We start from the raw sequence: 19,584 nt of genomic DNA on the forward strand, positions 1-19,584 counted from the left end.
TGCAGGCAATGGTGAGCTGGCAAAGGTTTGATGGCTGGATCTGGGGTGAGGGGGCAGATGGAGTGGGGATGAATTCCTAACTGTACATTTGCCATTTTCCCTGGTTGATTTTGAGTTCCCCACGTGACATGACGAAACATGAAGCTGGAGAGAGCTGTGCACAGTTGACTGTCATGGACTGGTATAAGTGGCTGCAGCCTGCACAGGCCCTGGGGGAGCTCCTGAGGTCCCTGCCCCTCATGCAACACTGTCTCGAACTCAGCTCCTGCCCCCAGGCCTCCCCATGATTGCTCACTGCCCTGTTAGAGGCGGCTGCAGCCAGAGCTCCTGCTAGACTCGCAGCCTCCTAGTGGCAGGATCCTGGGAAGCCCACCATCCCTGGCACCAGTCATCCCATTCCTAGGGAGTCATCCTACTCCCAGAGAGTGAAAGCAGACGTGTGTTCTTCTAGCGACCACACCCTCTGTGTCCCCCTCCCCTTCACAGATCCACTCTACAGATGGCGTCCATCTTTCCACCTCGTCTTCCTCTGTTAGGGCCCTCACATCTCAGCATTCTCGCTCCCAGGGTCTCCAAGTCCCACGGTTGTGCCTTCACGGCACACGTGGTTTCCTCTGGACTGCAGATCCCATTGTCTGGTGTGGGTCCTCCAGATGCAGATGAGCAGGAATGAAACACACACATAAACATCTGCAGAACCGCCTCTGCTAGCACTGTCCACCGTGTGTGAGGCAGCGGTCCCACGGGCACTCCTTGGCTTAGCCTTCACCGCGTTGTAAGAGGTTGGTCCCCATTTTACAGGTGGGGAAACGGACGAGAAAAGGAAGTATCTTGCCCAAGGCCACGTGACTAATAATTGGCAGAGGCAGGATTTGAACCCAGGTTCACCTCCAAACCTGTGCTCTTCCCTTAATAGTAAATTGTGCAGGCACGTGCTTTCTTTTGGTTCTGAGGCTACCAGAAGATCTCACGAATTCTATGGCAGTTTTTAAAAGTGGGGGAAGAGGGGCATCGCCTAAGAGGAGCATTTTCCTACTTCACTGTCAGGTTCAAGGTGAATGGGGAGGAAGGTGTTGGCAGAAGTGGTGTTGTCCCCACTACTCCCAGAGCCCCAGCAGCCCTGCCATCCAGCTGCAGCTGTGCTAAGGGGTAGAAGGAGCAGGGATGCCTCCACTCCACCTCATCACACCCCAAGCACACATTTCTCTCTCACCTTTGCCACCTCCCCAAGGGCACCCTCCTCCCACCCCCAGATGCACCTGCCAGAGATGCAGGAGCGTCTGGACTCCTGCCCAACACAGCGCAGCAGCAGAGACCGTAGATAACCAGACTCCCAGGTCACATCCCAGATCCCTCGTTCTCTCCGCTGCCACTGCAGGCCAAGCCACCGTCATCGCCCTCCTGGACTTCGTCCCAATTTTCCATGCAGCAGCTCTTGCATCCTGCGCTCCCGTCTCAGATCAGCCCAAGGGAGCTCTTTTAAGCACCAAGGGTGTAATTTAACTCCCCTGCTTAAAAAGCCTCCCTGTCTTCCTGACTCACTTCAAAGAAATCCTAGTATGGTTGACAGAATCTATTAAGCCCTGTATGGCCCATCCCCCTCGTGCCTGTCCCCACCTACTCACCAGCCCAGGCCCTGGGGAGCCCTCGGCCCCAGCCACACTGTCCCCTGAGCTCATGCCTCCCTTCAAGCTTTGGGGTCTTGTGCCTTCTGCCGAGAGGCCCCTTCACGTGCTCTTTGCTTGATCAGTCCCTTCACAGACTTCCAGTGTCCACTTCAACAGGCCCTTATCTAAGGAAGCCCTCCCCCTGCCTCTATGACACCCCCAGGTGCTCCCCACACCTCGTAACCATGTAGGTGCCAATGCACTTGGTCATTGCCTGCCTCCCAGGAAGAGTCGGCCATCCTGGATGTAAGCCACAGGTTCACATTCAGCACCCGACACATCATCAGAGCTAAACCAATGCAGGTCAGCTGTTGAGTGAATGAGGTAACTCCAGGACTCTGATATAAAGTTAGGACATGAATCAAGTTAGATATTATCGAATAACTGTGCTCAGTGATATGGGAGTCACACGGCCAAAGCATGCTCATCTACCTGACAATCACTGATTTCACATCAACCAGGCAGGGGAGAGGAGGAGCAGCAGTGGTCAGGGGAGGTGGCAGAGTTGTGATGGTAGGAAGGAGCCAGGCTGACTCTGCAGTCTGAGCCAACACCTGGGCCCTCGTTTGTATAACAGGAAATGCCATCGCTCAGCTCTGATCCCTCACGGTGGACAGCCCCGTGTTAACCCATACATGTGGGGTGGGGATTTTGTCTAACAGTTAAGATGCCCGTGCCCCACTGTGGAGTGCTTGGGTTTAGTTCCTAGCAATAGAGTCTCCTGCTAGTGCAGACCCTGGGAGGCAGCAGAGAGGCTAAAATAACTGGGTTACTGCCGTCCTGTGTCCATGTGGATTGGCTTCCCAGCTCCCAGCTTTGGCCGCAGCTGTTGTGGACATTTGGGGATGGAACCAGTGGATCAGAGCGTATGCTTGCTCGCTCTCTCTCTCTCTCCTTCTGTGTGTGTGTGTGTGTCTGCCTCCTAAATAAATATTTTTAATCATCCATGTCCTCACCTTTGCCCTTAACAAATGCATGTGCTACAAAGCAGAGATTCCACTACTGGACTCTAAACTCCTTGAGCATGTAGCAAGCACGTGTTCACATAGGAGGCGTTCAATAAAATCCAGTGTAATTTTCAAAACCACTAGGAAGACTACTCTTGGTTCTGACAGCTATCCAGATTTTGCTTCTAATCCATCCTTCTGGCCATAACATAAAAGATGAGAATATTCTAGATCCTCTCTCCTGTTTGCTCTCGTCTTACTCAGCTGAGCAGGTCTTTTTTTCTCTGCCCCTCACTAAGCACCCCCTGAAGGTTCAACTCTGGAGGCCATGGGGAGAAAGGAGGAAGAGGACTGCAGTTCCTGGAAGAAGCAAACCACCAACATCCGCAAAACCTTCATCTTCATGGAAGTGCTGGGGTCGTAAGTCCTGGGGCGGGAGACTGTGGGGAGGGGGCAGGGTTGCTCTGGGCTCCCCCTGATGCAGGAACTGCTGTAGGATGCTGAGTAAGGGACCTGGGAGAATTTTATGGCCTGTGGGGTGGAGTGTGAAGTTGGGGGGTGCACTGGGGGTAATACTGGGGTGACATGATGCTCTGGAACCCTAGGGGAATCCCAGCTATTTCCCATGGTTCCCCCTCCATCTGCCTGCTCCCCAGTGAGCCGTACATTCCTTCCAGATGTGTGACAACTTGGAGAATCTTGCCCTAGACATGGAAAGAGGAATTGGGGGACACTGCTGGGCACCCAGTGACCCTGCAACACCCCTGGGCTTCCTCACCTGGCGTCCGCATTTCCACCTGGCAGTGGACAGGCAGAGCCCGCTGTCCGCCCAGGCCACACACACCTGAGATGGCTCCCTTCCTCATCCTCCGACCCTCCTTCCTCTCTTCTCCACTCAGCTGTGCTGAAACCCAAACCCCTCCTAGCCTGTGGGGTGTCTACACCACCCCTTGACCATGATTGCACAGCCGGCAGGCCAGAGACAGCGTGTCCAGAGCTGACTCTCCACTTAGCCCTGCCTCTCCCCCCAGGAGGGCGCAGCCTCTGACGCAGGCTGGCAGCAGCCTCCAAACCCTAGCTGGACGGCTAATTAGTCTGAGCTAATTGGACCTGGGCGGTGAGGAGCAGCTATCGGCCTGCGCATTCGGGCAAGCTTTCCCTGTGGCCAGTTCTGGCTGAGTGGAGCTCCACCCTCCACCCTCCACCCTCCACCCTCCACCCTTGGGCTGTGACCGCAGGCCATGATGGCTGCACACACTCTCATGGTGGACACAGAGGAGCCAGGCATGGTGGGGAGCAGAGCTCTGGGCCCTCCGGCCCAGGCAGGTGGAGGCTCTGTGTGGTGATGCCAGTCGTCAGAACATCGATCTTCCATTAGGGCCTCTGCCAAAACAGGGGTGGCTGGAGAGGGTGATCTGGCGGGGGAGAGAGCCAGACTCAGGAGTGAATCAGAAATGGTTTGCTAAGCAGCCCGGAGACCAAGAGCAGGGCGGGAGGAGGAAGCCCAGGTCAGGAGCTTATTTCCAGTCTGCCAGACTCGAGCTGCAGGACTGTCAAGAGAGATGCAGGCTCCGAGCTCAGTGGCCTCTGGACCTGAGTTGTCTGACAGCGTATCCCTCCAGCGTTTAACTGTGCATATGCTGAAATGTAAGAAAACAGTGAGATGAGCCCCGTATCCCACCACCCCAGTTCCCTGACTGTCAACATTTCACTGCAGAGCTGGCCCTCCATATCCCCGGGATCCACATCTTGTGGATTCAACCAACTATGACTGACGTATTTTTAAAAACATACCTCTGCACTGAACATGTACAGAATTTTATTTCTCATCATTTTCCCCTAAACAATTCAGGACAACAGCTATTTATGTAACGTCATGGTATTGGATATTGTAAGTACTCTAAAGATGACTTAAAGTACAGCAGAGGATGGACATATGTTATATGCAAATATGCCGTTTTTAAAAAATACGATTTATTTGAGAGACAGAGAGAGAGTACTCCCTTCTGCTGGTTCAGTCCCCAAGTATCCACAACAGGCAGGGCTAGGCCAGGTCCAAGGCAGAAGCCAGGAACACAATCCAGGTCTCCCTGTGTGTATTAGGAACCCAGCATCCCCTGCCTCCCAGGGTGTGCATTAACGGGAAGCAGAGCTAGGACTTGACAAATAGTGCTGGCTCATCCCCCCCGGCTGCCCTACACCTACCTGCTTTTTGCAGCCCCAAGCGTTTTCTCATGCTTCCTTCTTACTCCCATAGGAAACATTTCCAATTCTTTTTTTCCCTCACTGGGATAACTCATTCATCTCTTAAAACTGAGCTCAGCATACTCTTAGAAGCAGAGGGCCATGAATTGTACGCTCTTCTGCTCTCCCAAGGAGTCATTTGGAACCCGCTCTGGAAAAGGTGTGCTTCTCTCTGGCCTCTGCCTGCTGTAATAATTATGATAGGTGCATGTGGCTCTTGCAGGAGTGGCTCCTGCTGAAGTTGTGCAGTGCACATCATGCCCAGCCGTCAGAGAGCCCCTGTCTTAAGTATCCATTGGTCTGTGGTCTTGTAATAGTCACTCTTATTATCTATGTGTGTCTTGTCTCATATTAGATTCTAAGCCAGCCAATGCGAATCCCAGTGCTGCCACAGAGAGCTTCCGTGAGCTCCACAGGCATGCACAGATCACCTCAGAGCAGTTTTCAAATCAATTGCTGATTGCTTACTTCTCCCTGTCCTGCCCTGGTTTGCAGCCTCCTTGAGAATGGAAACACTAACTCTTTTCTCTAACTCTTTTCTCTCCCGCATCTACGACTCAGTAGGTGCTGGGTGAACCTTGGCTGAGAGCTGAGTGTGCGAATGGATGAATAGAGCCGTCTCTGGAGGCTCTGATGAACTCAGTTGCAAGTGCAGCTGGGGGAAACAGGAAATGCCAAGTATTTTCTAATGCAGATGTGTAATGTGCTTACTAAAGCTTGACTGCTGTGGGGCCTTCGTTGTAGGACTCCCAGCTGGCAGGGGAGAGGTGGCTCAGCTGTTTGCTCACTTAGACTCTATCTTCCCTGTACCACCAGGTATTGTCCCCCAGGATAATCCAATCATAGCCACAACAATGAAAATGGTACCAAACACATATGGTTTTCATAGATGTCAAGAACACTCCTAAGCACTTCACATACGTGAGCTCATTTAATCTGAACAATCCTATGAATCAGATGCTGTCAGTCTTCCCACTTTAGCAGGAGGCAGCTGGAGATGACTTGTCACCCCCAAAAGCTTGGTTTCTAACATGGGAAATCAAGGCTCCAGCATCTACCTTAGCTTAACTGCTGTCCTTATGGCCTCTTCTTCAGAGGAGCCCCTTCAAATCAAGACGCCTGTGACTTGGAATCTGACCCTGTATTCCCACTGGGGTCCATTGCCTCTGTCTTCAGAAAGCCTGTGCCAGAAGCTACTGGACTCTATCCATGGTCCTTGCAGATGCTACTGAATGAATGAGCGTTTGCTCTGCCCTCTTATCCTCTGATCATTGGTTCAGTGTGACTATCACTAGCTAAAATCGATACAGGAGTCTTTTCTCTCTGAACCTGGGCCAGGTAGAGTTGCTCCCTCTAACTGCCACGCCAGTGTGCCATGCTGTACTGTGTTGGAATTGACTGCAGTGGTCTCTCGTCAATGGGTTTCTGCAATGGAGAAACCTTTCTACACCAAAGCAGAGTGCTCCCAAATCGTAGCACCAGGCATTAGCGCCTGCCTTGTGCCTGAGTCTGTGGTGGGGTCTTTTCCTCCCAATATGATCTCCTAGGGAAAGAAAATATGGAGATGCAGATAGGCCCTGCCCCCAGTATGGTTCACGGTGCCCACTGTGACAATGGGAACGTGTTATCCACTTCCTGCACCTCCCCATCTGTTTTGCCTCTCCGTATTCTCCAGCCAGCACTAAGTTTTATCTCCCCATGCCTTGTCCCCAGGGGAGCTTTTTCTGAAGTTTTCCTGGTGAAGCAAAGGGTGACTGGGAAGCTCTTCGCCCTAAAGTGCATCAAGAAGTCCCCCGCCTTCCGGGACAGCAGCCTGGAGAACGAAATCGCCGTGTTGAAAAAGTGAGCGGGTCTCGGGTGGGCTGGGTACAGGGCTGGGAGGGCAACAGCGCCTTCAGGTTTTCCACACCAGAGTCACAGTTAGCTCAGTCAGGTCAATGAGCTCAGGGTGGTCACACCGCTGTTCTGCCTCCTCTTCTTTCTGGCTGCAATGTTCCTGCACCCACTGGCCACAGAGCTGGTTGGTGCACATAGGCCATAGAGTAACTAGCTCAAAGGAACTAAAATCAATTGAGGCCCAGTGCCAGGTGAAATCAATGATTAAGGAGGCAACAGAAGATTTGGGAGTTAGCCTCAGTTTGGTACAAAGCAATTGCAGGTTCAACAGCCCAACCACCATGAGGATGAAGACTTCGCTAACAAACCATCACAGGTTCAGAGTGGGACACTTACAGGAAGGCCCTGTGGAACCGCCATGATGAGGCCACGTATGCCAGGTGCACCCACCCAGGTCTGGGACCACAGGACAAGGCACACAAGGTTCTCAGGAACTCAAGCTTTCCAGACAGACACAGAGCAGCCCATTGCAAACTCCAATCCCACGGATGCAAGTCCTACCCAAAGGAGGGAGAGTTTAGAGGAAATGGGGATTCATTTGCTCATGTGTGTGTTCATGAATATGGAGTAAGGGGAACATTTTCAAAGCAGGACATTGAGGGAGGAGCAGAATGTTGTAAGAGCAAGAAGGGCAGTGTAGAAAGGAAATTCAGCCCGAGAGTCAATGTTCGCGTAGAATCAGAGAAGTGCAGGGGCTGTGCGGGAGGAGTGAGCATTGGAAGCCTTTGAACATAGAGTCGGTAGCATGAAGAGACGGGAGATGAAGCTGAAGTGATGAAATTGCACCTGACTGTATAAAAAGATCATGGATGCCACAAAAGAGAATGTTGGCTCAATGTTGTGGGCAAAGAGAAGTCATCAAAGAATTCTGAGTCAGGAATCAGGGATCAGGTTGATATTGTCTACCCATTTCTCTGAAGCATAGTAGAGGATGGATTGGAAGACATCAGACTGGAGAATGGGAGGCCAGCTACAAGTCTGTCATGATAATCTAGGAATGGGATGGAGCTGCAAGCAAAGGCAGCAGCAGGATCAGGAGGGGCAAGAGGATTAGATGCAAGAGATATTTCCCAAAGAGGAGTGACTGGGTTTGGTAAGAATATAGAAGAGACCATCCACAGAAACCTTGAGACTAAGGAATTACATAGGGAGTAATCTCACTGCTTGGGTTAGAGAACTGAAGGAATGTGTAGGGCTTGGAGAAAATAGAGAGAAATTGGCTGGAACATAAGTATCCACCTATGTCTACATGGAGGTATCTGGTAGGATTCTGGGGTATTGGTCTGGGCACGAGAGACATTAGGGATGAGAAACATTATAAACTCATTGAGATCAGTGACTATGGCTGTCTTTCTTATTGCATTGTATCAGCAGCAAAGACACTCAACAGGTACTTGTTCAGTGAATGGATAACCAAAAAAATTAATGTTAGAATTATCAGTTTATGTGGCTGGCGCCACGGCTCACTAGGCTAATCCTCCGCCTGTGGCGCCAGTACTCCGGGTTCTAGTCCTGGTTGGGGCGCCGGATTCTGTCCCGGTTGCTCCTCTTCCAGTCCAGCTCTCTGCTGTGGCCCAAGAAGGCAATGTAGGATGGTCCAAGTCCTTGGGCCCTGCACCCGCATGGGAGACCAGGAGGAAGCACCTGGCTCCTGGCTTCGGATCGGTGCAACGCGCCGGCCGTAGTGGCCATTTGGGGGGTGAACCAACAGAAGGAAGACCTTTCATTCTGTCTCTCTCTCTCACTGTCTAACTCTGCCTGCCAAAAAAATAAATAAAATAAAAATCAGCTTATGAGTGACTCCATCAAGCAGCCACTACAGCAAATCTTTTAAAAAATTATCTAGATAATTCCATAAAATAGTTACCAGTGACGATGTTTTTTTCCATTCCCAGGGGTCTGTGCTAAGCATTTTTCATGCATTATCTCTTTTAATCCTGATATAATGCTAGGAGAAAGATGTACTTTTCATTCAAGGAAAATTATCCTTGGAAGATTTACATAAGCCAGCTAAAATTACCCAATTAGTACATGTCTCAGCCAAATCTGAACCCAGGCCGAGCTGACTCAGAGTCTAAGTTCTTAGCCCCTGTGCCGCATAACCGTGAGTAAAACTTCCTAGAGAATTTCCTGTTTATGGCATGGGCACAGCTGCTCCCTGGAAAGCCGAGCCCGTCAGCTAATATGATTATTCTGCTCGCTGTGGTCTCTGAATAATGCCAGACAAGACGGCTGGGAGCAGGGTTTCCCGACCACCATGCTATTGACACCTTCGTTGTCCTGGGGGCTACCTGTGCAGTGCTGCATGGTGGGCAGCATTTCTACCTCTACCCACTAGATGCCAGTAGCGCCTCCCACCACTCCAATAGTGACTATCAAAAATGTCTCTAGATATTGCAAAGTGTCCCGGAAGAGACGGACTAGCCCCTGGTTGGGAACCACCCATCTAAGCCATCCCCCAGAACCCACTCCAAAACTAAGCATCCTGGAATGGCATTTTTTTTTTCAACATTTCCTCCCTGGCTACCCAACAGCGGAATCCCTGTATTTAAGTATACTCCCTTACGTGATGAAGATACAGGTCCCTCTTGTTGGATAACCTGGTGTTGGGCACTCCCTTAGCCTTCCTGGGGTCTTTTCCCTTTCTGTCTTACTAACGTTAGAGATTCCTGGAGTAACAGTGAAACATTTGTTCCCTGAAGGTAGGCTGATCAATTATTCACTCGACACATATGGATTAAGAGCACCTTAGAGTCTTTTCTAGGGGATGGCTTTGGGACCCCCTACTTGTTGTGAAGGCCTCCCAAGGACTCTGTCCTCATGAACATTGCCACACTTATGGACAGAAACTTGTGGGTTGGGTCTGCGTTCCTTATCTGAGAACCTGAGCCACACGCCTTTCACCACAATGCTTGCTTTTTTCCCAGAATCAAGCATGAGAACATCGTGACCCTGGAGGACATCTATGAGAGCACCACTCACTACTACCTGGTCATGCAGCTGTAAGTGGGAGGCGACCTGCTTTCCCCAGAGAGCTCTGCTGGGGCCCGGGAGGCTGAGACGATGCTGCTGGGTGGTGGGGAAAGGGTGATGATTAAAAGGCAAAATCAAGAATTAGTCCAAGAGGCTCTGAAGTTCTAAGACTCCTTTCAGGCTCACTATGGCTCTGATCATGGCCATGTCCCGTATAGGTAACACTGGGGCTGGTTATTGATGTGGTGTGCCCCCACACAGCCTTGCCAGGTAGCATAGCTCCAACCAGTCAGCAAATAGCTGCAACCTCAACCTGTCTATGCTCCCCTGCTGCCGCACCCCTCCCCTGGGGCTTCTTGGAGCTCCCCGAAACCCAGCAATTGAAGGGGTTATACCAGGCGTGGCAGGAAACCACCAGAAACTCTCTCTAGCATCATAGATTGAGTCCATTTTAACCACTCCTTGTCCATCAGATGTTAGATGTTGATGTTAGATGTTTTAGCATCACTCCAGGGTAAAGTTTCTATAAGAAGCCACCAGTACTCAAGTTTCAATTCAACAGAAAGACGTTTTTTCAAAAGCGAGCCACCTGAATTCTAAACAGGCTGTGATTGTGTGTGTCCATTTGGAGGATGGAAATGGCACTTTGTGAGAAAGTTCTCCATGCCATTGTCATGTTCAAACAAGCTTCTTGCTTGTAGAGGCTGGCTGGCTCCCCTGTGAGCTCAGCTTGGGGTTCAGGGACAATTCCACTTATAAAGCACACACGTGCACACACACGGGCACACGTACCACTCTGGGATCTCCGTGTGGCTCAATGCAACATGGTCTTTGACAGGCTGATTCCTCAGAAACTAATGAACAAACTGAGGCCTTGGCAACTGACCAAGACCTGAGCTCACCTGAGGCCCAGAGAAGAGAGGTAGCTGGCAGCCAAGGTGGGGGGGGGGGGCCCAGAGCGACACTGAGCAGTGAGCAGAGACCATGTGGCACCTTGAGGCCAATTCAACAGGAGTAGCACATGATCGAGGAGCTGCTAGACCTCCTGGGGCACCAGTTCCTGGACCCAGGCTGCCAGGGTCAGGGAGTCGCAGCTGTGCACACACAGCATTTTCCTTGTGGGCCTTTCTCTCCAGAAACACAAGGAGCAGGATGGTGGGTGTGCATTTTGATTGGAGAAATTCCATTTCCTGGTTCTGTGTGGTGTGCAGTTGGGTTTGCGTTACCACATCTCCCATCGTGGAACGGTGAAGGGGCAAGGCTGGCCAGGGGAGCAGAACCCTGGCTCGCAGGTGGAATCACCTGGGAGTGTTTGCCCCTGAGAAGGCAAGGCCTTGGGAGGGCATTCTCTGTCTTTATGCACTTGGAGAGATCTGCCAGAAGAGATGGTACTCTTGTTCCATGCAGTCTCAGATGATGAAATTGGTATCAGCTGGTAGGTACAACAGGGCGTCAGATTTCTTTATAATATAGGGAGATATTAAAAAGATGCCAAAAAATAAAACAGTCTCTTCGGAGGTAGAGCGTCCTCTGACGCTTGAGTGTCCTAATACCGACTAGAAAACTTCCTAGAAAAGATAGTGCAGAAGGAATCCAAGAAATGGGAGGTTGGACTTGATCGTTAAGCTCTTCTGAGTCTGAGATACCACATCATCTGAGTCCCAAAACACCCCTATGTCCTAAGGCAATTTCAGCCTTAGGTATTCCCTGTGTCCTAGGCCAGGAAGGAAGGCAGATGAGAGCCGTGTCCACGCTAAGGGATAATTGTCTTCTTGTGCAACCCCAGCCAAGGGCATGTGCCATGAAAGGAAGTTTCCAGAGAGAGGCCAATGACTCCTTAGGGGAGGCATTCCAGGCACCCAGAAGAGGCATGCTGAGACTGGAACCACACAAAACACAGTTCACGGTGCCTGCCTGTCCCAGCACAGCTGCGTCCCCGGTACCTACAGAGCAACCTCATTCTCATTCCTTTAGCCTGAAATAAGAGCTGGATTCCTGCCCTTGCCCCTGTGTCTGCAGAGTTTCCGGTGGGGAGCTCTTTGACCGGATCCTGGAGCGGGGTGTCTACACAGAGAAGGATGCCAGCCTGGTGATCCAGCAGGTGCTGTCCGCTGTGAAATACCTCCACGAGAATGGCATCGTCCACAGAGACTTAAAGGTGGCAAGGCGGGAGCCCCCGATGGGAAGGAAGCTGCATGCATGGTGGGATGGCTAAGCTTTGCAGAGTGAGAGGATTGGACTGAGTAACTCCCAAGTCCCTTCTGCCCTCCGATTCCCCAGCAATCATTGTTCATGTACACCATCACCTTTTCCCAAACCTCGCACTCTATCAGAGTATCAAAATAAGCCATGAATTTCTTGACTCCACCCATAATCAAAATCAAGTGCAACAAGCGCCTTATTGAGAGTCTACATGGCACATAGGTATTGCACTAGCCTTTGACAAGATCAGAGACAATTCACTTGGGTGGAGTCCCTAATGAAACCAACAGGTCTAGGGTACTTGGGGGTGAGGCGGGTTGAGCTGGGGTCTTCCTGGGGTAATTTGGGAGAGGAGTTAATATATTGATGCTGTAAGTTAGAGTGACATCAGGACTACAGGCAAGTCACAGAGCATGAGGTACAGGGTGAAGGGGCAGGTAGGAGGAAGGAGAGAAGAGTGGAGGAGGATGAGCTTGGCCCAGGGCTTAGCTTTCTATAAAAACTGTCTATCAAGTGGAAAGTGATATGTGTCTTAGGTGATTATATGCAACACTGCATAGTTCTGTTCCTTTGTAGCCAGAAAACTTGCTGTATCTCACCCCAGAAGAGAACTCTAAGATAATGATCACAGACTTTGGTCTGTCCAAGATGGAGCAGAATGGTGTCATGTCCACTGCCTGTGGGACCCCAGGCTATGTGGGTGAGTCTGGGAACAGGAGGGAGGTTGACCAGTTGGCTGCATTCAACCACATGTGTATTAGTCACAGAGATGTGATTGTGAGCTTATAGGATTCAACTTCAGGGGAGCCCCTAGGTTCACTTATGAGGTTTCAGGCTCGTTAATCCATCTGTCTCTGCCACTCTCCCTACTGATCCCAAATCCTACATCTTTAGAGATACCTTACTCCTGAGCCCTCCCCACAGCCTCTGTCTATATGAAGGGGCTCCAACAAGTCCATGGAATTAGAAGATAACACAGATTTCCTGTGAAATTTTGAAGCCACCTCGTGGTTGTACTATCACTCCTGCAGACAGACTTCCTGGCTTTGTCTTTCTAGCTAGACCGAGGGCCTAGACAAGATCACGAACCCAGAGAGTGGTAGAGACCTCAGGGATTGAGTGCTCACCCCCTCTGCTTTCTCCCACTTTGGAGAAGGCCTCAGCCCCACCCTTCACTGCTCAGTGCCTGGAACCACAGGCTATGGAGTTTGTGCCTGAGGAACCCAGATGTGGGCTCCCACATACGCATTGGAGGAGGGACCCTGGGAAACTGGCAATGGAGGTGGGGAGTGTCTCAGGCCTGAGCAACCCTGTAGGCTCCCAAGGCTTCCCAGAAGAAGAGGGCAGGCAGGACACAGTGGCAGCATCCCTGGGAACCATGGAGGAGAAAGCAGAGACCCACGGCATCCACTCCTGCCCCTTTCCTCCTGGCCAGGCATTACCTATTGGAGTTGGGGAGTAGGAAGCCGGGCCCTGACTCAGGAGAGGGAATCTATGGGAGATCAGTCATGAGCAGCAGGTGCTGAGCCTCAGTGGGCACCAGGCCCTCGAGTCTGAGAGGCATGCAGAAGGCAACTCTGCTGCCCAGAGCTGCAACCAAACAAGGCAAGCCCTAAGCCCTCCTGGTGGAGCTCGCAGTCCGAGCGGCAGACAAAGCCCTTCCCACAGAATGCACCCAGTCTAGTAGGGGAGGTAGCACCTACCCCAAAGATCCCCCAGTCTGAGCGGGAAGACACAGGCCATGCCTTTGAGAGCGCTCAGGCTGCTGGGGGCGACATGGACACTGGAGTAGGGAATGTCCAGGCTGAAGGAGAAGTCCGAGTCTCTCTGCAGAAAGAGGCGGTCTTTCTTGGGGAGACCCAGCCCCTGCTCTCTGGGAGGTGGATGCCTTAGCCCTCTCCTGCAAGCGTCTTCCTGAACTCCAGTCCCCACGCCCACAGCCCTGTCCTCTGGCACCCCACCCTGACTCAGCCATTGCTTTGCCGCAGCCCCGGAAGTGCTGGCCCAGAAGCCCTACAGCAAGGCCGTGGATTGCTGGTCCATTGGCGTCATCACCTACATACTGTGAGTAGAAGCTCCACTGTCTCAGGGCCCTGAGCAAGCTGGGAGCCTGCTCACCCACTTCCTCCCCTCCCCTGTCTCTGCTCCTCCTCCAAAGCCTGTACATGTGCAGGTGTGTGCGCACACACACACACACACACACCTACTCTCGCATACAGCTCCAAAGGTTCTTCTGTCCCCTAGTCGCCATCAAGCTATAAAGCCAGTTCAGCAGGAACCCAGTTCAGCCCCCAGGCACTCCCTCCTCCTGCACCCCACCCCCACTTCCTGTGGGTAAATGTGAGTCCCACTCTGTGGAACCAGCAGTGAAAGAGCAGGGAGAGCCAGGCCTGGAAGCCAGGTGGGCCCAGTGTTCCTGCCTCTCTCCTGGTGACGTCAGCCTAAGGCAAAACCATGGCCAGGACGGAGCTGCTCGGGGCCTCTGCCTCTTGCTCCCCTCCATACATTTTCCGGCTCTCCCCTTCCCAACCTGCGCATGACCCTTGCCCTGCCATGCCTCCTCGCCTATAGCGCACTTGACCCGGAGGAAAATAACCTGCTTCTCCGTGTCTACCCCAGGTGAGGATTCAGGTCTCTGTGTCCTCCGCTTCTATGGACTAACGTCACTCATGCATTCATTTTCTCAATAAGTATTCACTGACGGCCTGCTCTGCATTGGTGCCCGGGCTAGGGGCTGGTGCAGTCAACAAAGCAAACTAAATAAATCCCTCTTGGCCGGTGCCATGGCTCACTAGGCTAATCCTCCACCTGCGGTGCCGGCACCCCAGGTTCTAGTCCCGGTTGGGGTGCCGGATTCTGTTCCGGTTGCTCCTCTTCCAGGCCAGCTCTCTGCTGTGGCCCGGGAAGGCAGTGGAGGATGGCCCAAGTGCTTGGGCCCTGCACCTGCATGGGAGACCAGGAGGAAGCATCTGACTCCTGGCTTCGGATCAGCGCAGTGCGCCGGCCCTAGCGGCCATTGGGGGGTGAACCAACGGAAAGAAGACCTTTCTCTCTCTCTCTCTCTCTAACTCTGCCTGTCCAAAAAAAATCCCTCCTGAAACTTACATACACTCAAGTGGACTCTCTACCACCCTGCTGACAGGTCCTTCTCCACACCCAAGAGTCAGGGGCAGTACAGGCCTGGGGGGATGGAGGACCGAGGGGCCCACCGGGGATGCCTGTTTCATGCCTGGCTCCTGCCCAAACCTCCAGGGCCTAAGTCATACCCGAACCAGAGGCAGACCCATGTCCTTGGTCACAGGGCTGGCCCGGGAGCCTCGCTGCCCTCTTGTGTGTGCGCAGTGGGATGCGGGGGAGGAGAGAGAGGTAGGCTCGGGGAGGAAGGGGCGGCAGCACCACCTCTCCTGTCCCACCGCAGGCTGTGCGGGTACCCCCCGTTCTACGAAGAAACCGAGTCGAAGCTGTTTGAGAAGATCAAGGAGGGCTCCTACGAGTTCGAGTCGCCGTTCTGGGATGACATTTCTGAGTCAGGTAGGCGCGGTGGATGTGAAGGACGAGATAACAGGCTCAGTGGAGAAAAGAGCTTAACCGAGGATGGCAGTCCTGGCTCTGCCGAGTCCCTGGGGATCGGACAGAACAAGCTGCCAAGGAAAGTGGAGAAATCTGCATCTGGTTCAAAGGCCAGATACACTGTTTGCATCTGAGGCTCATGCTTTTGTTTTCCTGGAGACAGAACCTCTGGGGGCCTGGAGTGGGTGCGGGCGGGGAGAGAATCCGGAGGGGGTGGTGTAGAGGAGAGGCAGGCAGGGCAGGGTCAGGTAGGGGCGAGTGTCCCAGACAGGCAAGACCAAGGGGCTAGAGACCGGAGCAGAACATGCAGTGTCTGTGTGTGCAAGCAGCAGATGCTCCAGGCTTGCTGGGCCTGCTCGGTGGAGACCAGGGCTGGAGCAGGCCGGCACTCACATGTGTGCCCATGTGCGGGTGCCGGCGCATGGATGGTACAAACGCATGCAAAGGTGGCGAGCAGGAACTGCTGCCACGTGACAGTGACGTTTCTGCAGGGCTGAGTGGGTGAGGCTGCGTGCAGCATCTCGGTGGTGGCTTCTGGTGGGTTGCTGCTAGGTGGCTTGGCTTTTTTTTTTTCTCCTTCTCTCTTTTAAGACTCTTAAAATTGCCTCTTCGGGAGATTAACTAGGCATGCATTCACCGCCACCCACCAGCCCGGAAGTGATTTTCCATCAGTCATGAAATCTGGTCCTCAATTGTCGTGTCTTTGATTCCACCCCTTAGCCAAGGATTTTATTTGCCACCTGCTGGAGAAGGACCCGAATGAGCGGTACACCTGTGAGAAGGCCCTGAGGCACCCCTGGTGAGTGAGAAATGGGGTGGACTCAGGACCCCAGCCTCTGCTTCCCCCAACCTTGCCGCCTTGTGCACGTTGCTGTCCCCGGACCCTGCTTGCCCTGAGCCACTGACTGTTGCGACATGTGAGGAGCACACACTGTTCCTTGGCCACACAGACAGCATCGAGAGGGGACAGGGTGGCAGCCGAGTCGCGCAGTCAGGGCAGGAGGCAGAGGCAGCCGGACACTGTCATGCAGCCGTGAGTGTGGGCTCCTACAGGGCACAATACTCAGCACTAGTTCCCCAGGAGGCACTCAGAAACCCCGTCTTGTCCTCTGCGAGCAAAACCTGTTCCATGTGATTCCAGATCAAGCACAAAATGGCCAACTGGTAAAGAAGTAAAGCCATGAAGCATCTTTTTTGTTTGTTTTAGATTTATTTATTCTGAAAGTTAGAGTCACAGAGAGAGAGATGGAGAGACAGGGAGAGAGAGATGTTCCATCCGCTGGTTCACTCCCTAGATGGCCGCAATGGCCAGTGCTTGGTTGGGCCAAAGCCAGGAGCTGGGAGCTTCTTTCGGGTTTCCCACATAGGTGCAGGGGCCCAAGCACTTGGGCCATCTTCTGCTGCTTTTGCCAGGCTACTAGCAGGGATCTGGACCAGAAATGGAGCAGCTGGGACATGAACTGGTGCCCAAATGGGATGCCAGTGTCACAGGTGGTGGCTTTACCTACTACACCACAATGCCAGCCCCAACCCTGCTCAAGATTTTACAATAGCTCCCCACCTCCTACCACTGCAAGCCCAGATTCCTTTGTCCTTGCCCTGACCCTTTATATCCGGCTTCATTTCCCAGGATCCCTAGCATAGCTTCTGTGTTGCACATGGGCCCAAGAGCTACATATGCCTCTCTCTGCCCTCCTCCACTCCTCCACCAAGCTTTGTTCTAACCACAGCTTGAGTCACCATTTTCACCACCTAGACCGTCCTGGCTCTTGCCCTCCATCTAGCATCCTCCAGCATCCACATCAGACTCGGCCCTTCCCTGAGTCCTGCAGGCCACGTGCGCCTCCACCACCCCAGTCCTCCTTAGTAGCAGAAGGGCTCTCCAAGCACAACAGACAATGCCCTGGCATGGACAACGCCCCACACTTAGACTGGGGGGTGCTAGGGATCAGGGCTCAAATCTCTTGCTTCCCTGGGTGTCTTAGTCGTTGGCGCAGTACTGTGCACACAGCAGGTGTGTGAGGAACACTCAGAGGTGGAGAATGAGGGGATGGGGGCAGGGCAGTCTTTGGCAGAAGGCTTCACCAAGGCAGGCTTCCAGGAGGAGGAGGGTTGGGAGTGAGACTTTGAGCTCAAGGATGGTGAGGACCCAAGCGTCCTGTGATGCAGGGGTCAATAAGCTCTTTCTGTGGAGGGCCAGACAGCAAGGATTCCAGGCTTTGCTGGCCATACCGTCTCCATGGCAACAACACAGCTCTGCTGGCCAACCACACGTGCAGCCACAGACTGCCTGCGTGAAGAGGGGTGACTGTCTGCTGATGAAAACTTTGTAACAAAAAACAGTCAACTGGTAGATTTGGCTCACCGGCTGTAGTTTGCCAACCCTGCTCTCAAGCTCCTGTTTGGTTTTGCCAAAAGGCGGCCTGGTTCCAGCCCTTCCTCCTGTGGGCTGTCCTTCCCGGGACACTCCTCTCGACTTGGTCCCCGGCCTGCGTGCACTGCCCCCTGCCCAGCCCTGAGGGTCTGCACTCGCCCAGCAGCCAGATGTTCTCTCCTGTGCCCGCAGGATTGACGGGAACACTGCCCTCCACCGAGACATCTACCCATCCGTCAGCCTCCAGATCCAAAAGAATTTTGCCAAGAGCAAGTGGAGGGTGAGCCATCCTCTGCAGGGGTGGGCAGGCTGTGCTGGGCCCCCGGACACTGGGCTGGGGTAGGGGCTGCGTAAGGGCTCTCCTTGGGCTGTCCCAGCTGCTACTTGAGCCCTCGAAGAGGGCACCGGGTGAGCGCAAGGATGCAGAAGGCCAGAGGCTGCCTGTGTCTCCTTAGCAAGCTTTCAACGCAGCCGCCGTGGTGCACCACATGAGGAAGCTGCACATGAACCTGCACAGTCCAGGCGGCCGCCCGGAGGTGGAGAACCGGCCGCCCCTCACTCAACCCTCAGAAGCCTCCAGACCCAGCTCCCCTGAGATCACCATCACCGAGGCGCCTGCCCTGGACCAGAGCGCGCCCCTGCCCACACTGCCCCGGCTGCCCTGCCAGCACAGCCCCCGGCCCGCCCCGCCAGGCGCCAGGTCCCTCAACTGCCTGGTCAACGGCTCCCTCCGTATCAGCAGCAGCCTGGTACCCATGCACCAGGGCCCCCTGGCCGCCGGGCCCTGCGGCTGCTGCTCCAGCTGCCTGAGCATCGGAAGCAAAGGGAAGTCCTCCTACTGCTCCGAGCCCACGCTCCTCAAAAAGGCCAACAAAAAACAGTACGTATTTCAGCCGAAGACGGAGCCCTGTGAGAACCCAGGCAACGGGCCGGGAAGTGACAGGAAGGCGTCTCCCACGCACGGGTGACTCTGCAGGGTGGGAAGAGCTCTGGGTCGGGATCAGGAGAATGCTCCCCACCCCGTCCCCACCACCCAGTAGCTGCTACTATTGGCAGGTGAGTCAGTGCTTGGCTGTTTTTAGTTTGCTCATCTATACAATGGGTTGATTGAGGCATGTCAGCCTGCACAGCCTTCCCCTCTGGTAAGAGCTTGCAGAAAGTGTGTGTATGGTGAGCGCTCGATTCCCCGAGGTTCTAGGGCCCCTGTGTTTGGGGTTGGCACAAGGCTTGGTTGCCGTCTATGTCCTTTCTTCAGTGACTTGCACCTTCTGATCCTCATGAAGGGAGAGCCAAGTGGGGGCTACAGGCACAGAGAAGGGCCCCCAGCTCCAATTCCTTCCTCCAAGGCCTCAAAGCCTGCTGCTTTGTCTCCTTTCCAGGAACTGCAAGTCAGAGGCCATGGTGCCAGTGAAAGCCGGCGGCAGCTCTCACTGCCGGGCAGGGCAGACTGGGGTCTGTCTCATTATGTGATCCGTGGAGCCGGGGCCCGTGACACTGTAATTTTCAGGTGAGGACTTGAGGTCACAGGGCCAGGGCACAGCTTCTGTCCCAGGGAGCAAACCCCACCCCAGGGTCTAAATGATAGGGCCCAGGGGAGCAGAGGGGCAGCCCCCTAGCCTGACCCCTGCTCTGCTTCGCAGGAGAGACGTTCAACTCTTCTCTGCCCTTCCAAACCCGGCGTCCACGCGGCAGAGGGAAGGAGGGGAGCAAG

The 19,584-nt window shown here is 53.6% G+C and overlaps 1 protein-coding gene across 1 annotated transcript; it reads left to right on the forward strand.

Annotated features, from left to right (window-relative positions):
* The first annotated feature begins 2,942 nt into the window (after positions 1-2,942).
* Positions 2,943-19,343, forward strand: CAMK1G (calcium/calmodulin dependent protein kinase IG). Its single transcript, XM_062211302.1, has 11 exons — positions 2,943-3,034; positions 6,572-6,700; positions 9,682-9,756; positions 11,747-11,885; positions 12,506-12,629; positions 13,918-13,993; positions 15,348-15,460; positions 16,220-16,298; positions 18,066-18,153; positions 18,329-18,753; positions 19,253-19,343. The coding sequence occupies exons 1-11, from the start codon at positions 2,943-2,945 to the stop codon at positions 19,341-19,343; spliced, it is 1,431 nt and encodes a 476-aa protein (XP_062067286.1).
* The last annotated feature ends 241 nt before the right edge of the window (positions 19,344-19,584 follow it).

The sequence above is a fragment of the Lepus europaeus genome, chromosome 14, assembly GCF_033115175.1.
Source record: "Lepus europaeus isolate LE1 chromosome 14, mLepTim1.pri, whole genome shotgun sequence".
NCBI lineage: Eukaryota > Metazoa > Chordata > Mammalia > Lagomorpha > Leporidae > Lepus > Lepus europaeus.

Excerpts from the sequence above, each read along its gene's own strand:
- CAMK1G (XM_062211302.1), top strand. The coding sequence starts at position 2,943 with ATGGGGAGAAAGGAGGAAGAGGACTGCAGTTCCTGGAAGAAGCAAACC. Across the intron at positions 9,757-11,746 it reads TACTACCTGGTCATGCAGCT|AGTTTCCGGTGGGGAGCTCT; the intron begins GTAAGTGGGAGG and ends CTGTGTCTGCAG. Across the intron at positions 12,630-13,917 it reads TGGGACCCCAGGCTATGTGG|CCCCGGAAGTGCTGGCCCAG; the intron begins GTGAGTCTGGGA and ends GCTTTGCCGCAG.